Source organism: Scaptodrosophila lebanonensis, unplaced genomic scaffold (assembly GCF_003285725.1).
Source record: "Scaptodrosophila lebanonensis strain 11010-0011.00,11010-0021.00 unplaced genomic scaffold, SlebRS2 tig00000024-arrow-pilon, whole genome shotgun sequence".
Lineage (NCBI taxonomy): Eukaryota > Metazoa > Arthropoda > Insecta > Diptera > Drosophilidae > Scaptodrosophila > Scaptodrosophila lebanonensis.
The window spans coordinates 15629549-15638633 of NW_022060538.1; the positions used below are offsets into that span (position 1 = coordinate 15629549).

General features: G+C 36.9%; 1 protein-coding gene across 1 annotated transcript; it reads right to left on the reverse strand.

The window, feature by feature from the left end:
* Nucleotides 1-5989: 5989 nt before the first annotated feature.
* LOC115621543 lies at nucleotides 5990-7042 on the reverse strand. Its single transcript, XM_030515208.1, has one exon. It carries the CDS (start codon nucleotides 6960-6962, stop codon nucleotides 6042-6044), a length of 921 nt encoding a protein of 306 aa, XP_030371068.1. The 5' UTR covers nucleotides 6963-7042; the 3' UTR covers nucleotides 5990-6041.
* Nucleotides 7043-9085: the final 2043 nt, after the last annotated feature.

Consider the following 9085-nt stretch of genomic DNA (forward strand, 5'->3'; position numbering starts at 1 on the left):
TGACAGGGATATTGAGTATATGCCTTGATAATTGCCTTAGCATTTTAAATTCTGTTGCTTTTTTCCAGAATGTTAGCACACAAATTCATGGATCAACAACACTACTTATATAAACATCTATTTCAATATCCATTCTTGACCTGTCCAATTTAATTTTTTTTTTTTTTTGAATTATTAGTGTCCAAAAATTCAGAAAAGTCGTGTTGACTATTGGGTGCTTCGTTTTCTGATTCAAGTGTTAAATCGTTATTTAAGCTATCATTTATTTCATCTAGCATCGATTTTAGTGTTCTTTCGTGTTTCCTCGTGCGTGTTTTGTCGTGCCTTTTTGGCTCAACACGAACACGCACGGCCACGCACGAAATCGGTATTTACAACACGAATACGCGGGCCCACGCGTGGCACGAAGTGCCACGACAAAAAACACGACCCGTGCCCAACTCTAGTACAGGGTATAAAAATAGTTCTTAGTTAACGTACACGTATACGTAAGGCACTTAAAACTATTCCTTGCATTAATTGAAGAACTCTTCAAATAAATTCAAACTACAATTTTAGGGCTATTCCCAGAAAGCAATTTGATTCCCCAAGACCGCAATAATACTTATTATATTCTCTTTATATTTTCACAACTTGTTCTCCAAAGAAAAAAAACCAAACAGCCCCATTAGTTAGCACCTTATTGTCTGCGTAACACTTGAGTTTCAGAGAAACCCGCTTGTGAATAAATACAAATAATTGTCTGTTTAACTGAATGACTTGCGAACTATATAAAAAATTGAAATTTTTGTGCATGGAAAAACATATTAGGAGTATTTACAAAGTCATGTCGCAATGTGTTTTATGCTTGTTCATACTCAGAAGACTCGACAAATGTATGGTATAAATTCATATTTCCATGTTAAAACAAAGCAACCAATCAGATTTAGCCACATGCTAAGCAGAAAATTTAAAAAGTTATAGAAATATTTCGAATGGGAAAACATTGTCAATGCTTTATTCTTCGGGGAGAATAAAAAAGCAAGATAGTTAACAAAATTCTGCTCCATTGGGAACTAGCGAGCAAACTGTGTGAAGAACTGGATTTATTTATTTATTTAATGTGTTAACAATACTTGCCTTCAACACAAATAGAAACATACGTCATAAATTCAACTTCATAAGCCAATAAAAAATGTACGAAAGTATCTAATAATAACTCTGGCGGGGTGTGTTTGTTTTGATTGCCAGTTGGATCAGACCGAACGAATAAAACTAAAAAAATAGGAGATCGTTCTAATGCTCAACAAATAATTATTTAATTTCGTTACTTACTTGGCTCAATTATTTTGAATACATACTACTCCAAGAGTTCTTTCGCGAGAGCTGCTAATTGTTCATAGATTTTTAATCATTTTAAAGCTATTTCCAAAAGGATCTAAAGTTGTGTTTTAATATATTTATGCAAGGAATCGTCCTGCAACGTTGGCTATTACAAAACAGTTAGCTACAAGGACGCCAAACTTAACAAGCTTATAAACAAAATATAAATACTAACAATTACAATCTTAAAACCTTCTTTTGAGCCGAGTTATTGAGCGTTCATCAGGTAGGGGCCTGGCCAGCCCGTTGCGGTGGTTCAATAACCGGTCGTTGTAGCGGCTAGTATGACGGTTGATTTCCGTTTCAACGATCGCCAGATTAAGATCATTGGACAGTGTTGTACCCCGAATGTACCAGTCACACCCCGTAATAAACTGTAAGGGAACCGCACCATTGAGTAACTCAGAATGTTATTTAAGATTTGCTAAGATTTTCTTTTCTTAAATTTGGCAGTCTGTCCAAACACAATATGCTTACACCGCTTTGATTTGATAACTTCTGCCAGGCAGGCAAATTATGGAATCTTGGAATTTGTTTTGAAATCTTGCCATTTGATAAATTAAATGTTTTTGCATTAAAAAATAATATTCTTATCTCTAATAAGAACATTTCTACAAGAAGGAATCAAGGCTAAATTTACTTGATCGCTTCCTAGTTGTATTCTTTATGGGTGTCACTGACATACGCTCCAATTCCACATATCTACGACACATTGTAAGCATCACATAATCAAAACAAAACTAAACTGAAACAAGGTATGCAAATATCGTGTCCTCTTGCTTCAAATGCCAAATGTTTTCCATTAAATTACATGTGGCTAGGCGGTTGTCACGCCCATCTTTCGCCCCCACTCTCATTATGCCTCATGAACCAATTCGCTAGGAACTATGTGCCGGCATGGCCACAAAAGTCATGAAATTTAGTGTTGGCGGCATAATTAGACCATCAATTGCGGAAAATTCATGACAGTCATGAATGGGGCGTCTGTGTGACCGAGAAACCGCAGAGTTGGATGCGAAAACGCACACACACACACAACCACACACCCACATACGTACGTATACAGCAAAAATAAAGTAATATAGCCCAAAAGCATAAACTCATCAGCGTCGGAAATGCTGACAACGACAACAGTACCAACAACAACAACAAAACAACAACAAGAGACGGAAAACTAAAAGCCTCGCAATGGCAACAGCGGCTAAAACAAAACTACCAGCAACCGACCAAGCAGTGATGACGACGACGAGCCACAGTTTGGACGCCGGGCCGATGCTTGGCCGACTGTTGCTTACTGTAGATATGTAAGGATAACAACAGCACCAACAGAAACAGCAGCAACAGCAGCAACAACAACAGCAGATGCGCGCCATTTTGAAAGCAAATGCAAAGCACAAATGCTACTTTTGTCGCTCATAAATATTCACTTGAATATATTTCGAGTTTTGGCTTTTGTTCCTTTTATTGTTGCCCACTCGCTCGCTTTCATTTTCAGTTTTAGGCAAAAGGCGCCAAAGTGTGAAAATGTTCCAAATTTGTGAGTGTAGGTGGTAAGGGTTTATGCAGGGATGTGGGGGGCACGGAAAAGGACCAAATGCGTTAGCGTCCAGCATTTTTATGACTATTTTTCGTGGCTGTGGCCAACGGACTGTGAAAGTTAAGCGCGCGAAGCTCTTTCTGTGGATGTGAATGCGTTTGGTGTTGTGTGTATGTGTGTGTGTGTGTGGGTGTGCTCATAAATTACGTGCGAATTTTCTGTAGAGAAATTAAAAGCACATTGCAAAACCAAAACACTTAAAATATAGCACCCACACAAGCAAACAAACATATTTACAGCCGCACATACACTCATCAGGCGTTCTTCTGACACATGCTGAGCCGTTTATACGCACCAGGAATTGCATGCAAATACAGTTATTATTATATCAACAGCCTTCCATAGATTTCTTCCCAGTTCTCTTTCTAATGCATACCTAAGTATGAAATGTATTTCACCGATAATAGCATATAAGTAATGGATGCACGGTTTATTGGATTCGCTTTCGCGAAATGAAAATATGTGGTAAATCTATGCCACAAATAGTATACACATCTTAGGAAAGAAAATTCCGCAATGCTGCTTTCTTTTATTTCCATTCCAAATCTTTTAGGATTTGCACGATTTGTTTCGATTGCCAAAGTCGTACAATGTCTAAAAATTGAGGTTAGTGCCGGGCATAAACATCCCAACAGACATGCACCTCTGGCGCTCGTCCTTCAGAGTGCACTCTAGACGTCGGCACTGCTGGTGGCGTGTATGAAGAGCAGCCCAGCCGAGCATTGCGCAGCGCTCTTTTTAGTAAAATTACACGCTCTAATCCACAACTTTTGAGTGGGCTTGTGGGCTTTAGAACTCGCAAAAAAACGCGTCTAGTTGAGTAATGGCCGAGATGGGGAGACCATTCCTCTCTAAAACTTGAAAGGCGACATTTCGTAACATGCAAACAGGCGGCAGCCAGTAGATTTCTCTTCTTCTTCTTCTTGTTCTTCTCTTTTACGCCTGCAGACACTGCTACCCCAAACAAGCCCAAAATAAGCAACAAGAAAAATACATAAACTGGTAAGCATGGATGTATGCACGAGTACGAATTTTTACCCCCACAGCAGCAGCATAAACATCAGAAGCAAAAAGTATGCAAAACATAATTCATGCTGATGGAATTGTATGCATGAATATATGAAGCGCTAGCTGTTTTGGCCGCATCCTCTCCCCCTCCCCCACCCCCTCTTCGGGACATCAGCCACCGACCGTGCTATCCTGACGTCAACAGCAGCAGCAGCAGCAGCGGAGAAAAATCATATGCATCACGTGATTAAACGCGTCATGCATAAAAATTGTGCGACTCCATGTATGTAGAGTGCGATGGGGCTGGGGATGTGAAGCCAAACAACAACAATCACAAAATCAAGCATGGGGCAAGGGTTAGAGTAAGAAAAAATTAGACACTGCACATCATGTTTACTTGGCTTGACTTCACAAGCTTTGAATTTTGCACAAACAGCTCGTGACCAGCACTGGCATCAACAACAACAATGCCAGTAAGCAAAATGCCTCGGTTACAAATTTTACACAATTTTTTCTCATTTAGATGGAAAAATGTTGCAATGCTGTGGCTGACTGAGATGAATCTGAGCAGCACGTGCTAAAGAGGGAAGATGGCAAAAGGAGGATGGATCATTGTATTGTATTTTAGCATCAGAGTATGAGTGTGTGTATAATGTTGCTTAAACGCTTAGAGTCATGTGTGTGTATGTATGTGTACCCCATCTGAACATTTAAGTGAGTTATTACTTTAAAAGGGATACAAGCAAAATAGAATAAAACATAATATTTGTTAATAATATAAGCTTTCAAAAAATTTGAGGCAAAGACACGTCAGCAATACGGAAACTCAACAGATTTAATATGTTTTTTCATCAACCTAAAAAGTATACAAGCCCTACAGTGTTTTAATTATTAGTAAGTTTTTCCAGCCTAGAAAATATTTATTTGATTTTAAAATCATAATTTAGATGTAGTCGAATCAGTCTTATCAGTCTTATTTGATAATGGAATCTCATTGTAGGAAAACTAAATTAGCAAAGAAGTATACGCAACATCGTAGTACAAAAAACCTTTATATTTTAAACTTCAAGTATACTTATTTGTTCAATTTTTCGTTATCTTGTGCTATATTCTGTCTATGCACAATATATATTATTTTAATAGTGTAAAAATCTTTCAATCCGTTGATCAAAAAACGAATATTTAATTTCTTCTTCCCTACATTACACTTAATACAATGCCCTTCTTTCAGTTTGTTTAATTTAAATAAGTACTAGAGCAGAGGAAAGTGTACTTTAATGGGTACAAGTATTTCAAATTAGCTTAGGGCCTGACCCAACTCTGGCCGCACATACATATGTGTCAGAGAACTTCTTTTTCACTCTTTTCGAAAAACTTTCGCATACTTTTCTACGTCGCCGTGGAAATTTATTACTGGAAGTTATATCATCGCACGCAGAAATTATGTCAGGCAAAGCTAAAGTTAAACTTTAACTACTTTTCTACGACTTTTTGCAAACCCTAAAAAAAAAAAAAATAATAAAAAACTCAAGAAACTTTCTTCATTTGTCGCAGTTCCTTGGTGCCCATGTACCCTGGCTTAGTTGATTATTTGGTGCAGCCTACAAATATGCCAAGTGCCACAAAATGTGACAAATTTAGCTGCCCGGCCAGCGGAGCTTAATGCCTGCCCATGCGACGCAGTAAGAGGAAAACAGACCAAGTGACACATATTTAGTTTCTTTTAGCATACTTTCATTCGCTGCGCAGTGCGACGCCAAGCTCACAAAAAAAGAACTTAAAAATAAAGCCAAATTATTGTGGACACGCGCTGTATGCAGTGCCAAGCTTTCTCTATGAATATGTGCCTTGAGGCCAAGCACAAACAAAACAAATAAAAATGTTATGAGCGAACTCCTCCGACTGTGGACTGCTCTTTAGTTAGTTAGATTCTAAATTATTTCTAAGCTGCTGCTGCTACGAGTGAATCCTTGATTTCAAGAAGACTTTAATTGGAATGCTACGTTACCAAAATTATTCACATTTTCTTGTATTATTTATAGAATATAATTCATAGAATTTTGTAAAATTACATTCAATTGATAATGGTGCCTACCGGAAATACGACAATCTTGCGCTTCTTTTTAATTGAAAATGTTTCGTAGTGATAGCCATTGACAACTCTCGCTGCATTACGCTGCGCTTGGACCAACGGCATGACTGGACCCAGATCCACATTATAGCAATTTATTAGGATAATACCGTAGGGTGTCATTCCTACAATATCGTACACAGAGGACACTCTCTTATTCCAAATGCTGACGGATTTGAATGGCGTTTTGATCTCCTTTCGATGCATCTGGAACGCCTCTCGGATTGTGCGAAAGGTATGCATTGTAATGACGCCGGTGGGTCCGTTGGCAATATGTCCATGCGTGAAGTCTGACACCACCATGGGCGTGGCACTGGAAGGCACCAGCTTTGGATCTCCTGTGTAGATTTTACCCTTGAGGTATTTTAGCCTAGTCAATGTGCCCATATACGCAGGATGCTGGGCTATTGCAGGATTTAATCGCCTCATGCGATGAACTGTTCGCTCCATAAATGGCTCCGCCAAGCCTTCTTGGATAACCACCGTGGCCACGGAGTTGGCTGCAAACGGATTGTGCAGTGACTCCACTAAGTGATGTCGAGCACTGTTGGTATCACCTTCGTCGAAAACAATCATTAGACACGGCTGGTTCCATAAATAATGGATTGTCTCCTTAGCTTGCACAGTATGCACCTCCTCCTTTTTAGGCATTTTAAGTTCACTGCCGTCCATCGGAGAATCGGTATTAAGTCCGTCTTGTAATTTTTCAGATGAGGCGGCAACTTTACCAATAGTTTTCACAATTGGCAGAGAAAACTCTTCATTTTTCTCATACTTCAGATCATTAAGAAAGGCGTGTGTGATTACAGGCAATTTAGGTGGTCTTCGAACTTTAGCAGATTTGTCAGATTCTTCACGTGACATCCCGAATAAAAAGTGTAACGCTTTACCAAATGCTGATAATTTGTTTTCCCTTGCGATTTTTCAAAATTACATCAATTAATATATAAGGAATAAGGAAATAAAGCTTTGTTTTTCTAAAGAAATAATAAAACTACATACAATAAATATGAACTGACAGACAATGCTTGGGGACTTTTGAAATGTTTACTTATTTTCGCACATTTGGTGTTTAAAATTATAGTAATATTTTTTCCAAGGGTCGTACATCACTATTCATTGTTGTAAACTGTAAGTTTGTAAATGGAATATAAGTTGTGAAAAATGTTTATGTGTGTATCTTCTAACAAAAGCGAATCTTCATATTCAGACTCAACTTAGTCCGATCTTATTATCTTACTATATCGTATTTGTTCTGGGATGCCTTAAGTTAATGAATTGATGTTCAATTCATTTCGGTTCTTTACAAAAATATGTATTCTGTATTTTGTAACATTTTCTGTATGAATGCTTTTTGTCCGCAAATCATATCTAGAGGCAAATATTTTGCTCAAGAAGTACAGTTTATTTATGACCTTAATTGGAGTTGAAATTTCAAAGCATTTTCATCTTTCAAATTTAATAATCGATAGTCATTATTTATGCATTATAATTATTTGTTATCTTAAATACAGATATTGTGATAATGAGGGTAGAGCGATTTATATGCAGATAGTTTTTATGGATTGTGGCATACTTGTTACATACATTGCCAAATCTTAATATACTCTGGGAGTGTAGTGTATTATAAGTCATGGAAAAAGGCGGTGCACAAAAGCTGAATTCAGCTTAAGTTGACGCAACTACTTGAATTAGGCGCAATTTAAATATAAAGTCACGCTCGCTTAGTTTTTCGTATTCTAATGCCAATCTAGGTTAGCACAGTGCTCTTTATGCTCCAAATTGTAGGCACAGCATATCCTCTATCTAAGTTGAAAGCTATGGCGGACAGGTTGTTTTTATGTCAATTTTTTATAACCAAAAATCATACAATAAAGCCAGCATGCAAATATAAAGTTGACATTCCTTTATTGAACCATAAACCTTGAAGCTAATTTTCTGGTGAAATATTTTATACAAAGACAGTCATACTGAATTATTGAAAGTAAATCTAAAAGTTTAACCTCTTAAACTGATATTTGAAGCAGAAGTGTGAAGCAAAACCAAATATTAAAATTCACTAATTGAAAATTAACTATTTTTCTCATTGCTTGTTTGCATTATCAAAACATCGATTTTTTTCTCTTCTTTTTTGACTAAAAAGTTTGTGTCACAAATCAGTAAAGAAAATTGCAAAAACATAAGTAATTCATTTATTGGCAACCAAAAAATTGATGTAAAGAACTTATATAAAGTCCACCTTTTGTCGTCTGTACAAATGATGTCCATCGCCCCCTGTTAGTGTTTCTTGGATCAGATGTGGATGCCATTTCGCGCATTTTCCGAAGCCTTTACTTCCGTTCTTGTTCCGTTTTGATGGCTCTAGATGTGGATGCCCTTTCGCAAAGACCTTGCAAACAATATTCACATTCATCGGCATTTTCAGCTGCATTTTTTTGAATTCGATTTTACTTTTTTATTTGTTTACGAATGAAACACTGACAAACAGAGTAAAAAGTGGCTGTCAAACATATTAAAATGAGCAGAAATAAGCCAGAAAACGATGGTTGATTGGATTATTTTGAATATTGCCACTAAATACATACATACATACATGCATACACATATACTTCATTGTATATATATATATATATAGATTATACCTTTGATCCCTAAATTGCCTGTCAATTAAATTTTAGTTTTAAATTCTTTAAGTAAGCAACTAAGCTTGAATATTTACTTACTACTTACCCCTGTACATACATTCGTACAGAAAATTCGTTGAATCATAGTTTACTTAGTACATAGGTACAATAGTAAAAGTCATTTTAATAAATACAAACATAGTAGGAAAGCAAGATTAGAGCACCAACAAAGCCCTGCTAAAAGTTTTTCGGACAAAATCAGCGAAAGCGCCAACAAACTATTAAAAACTTTGCAGCAAGAAATATGTAGTAAGAATAAAATGTTGTGCAGATACTTGTAGATATATGTGGATATTTGTCAGA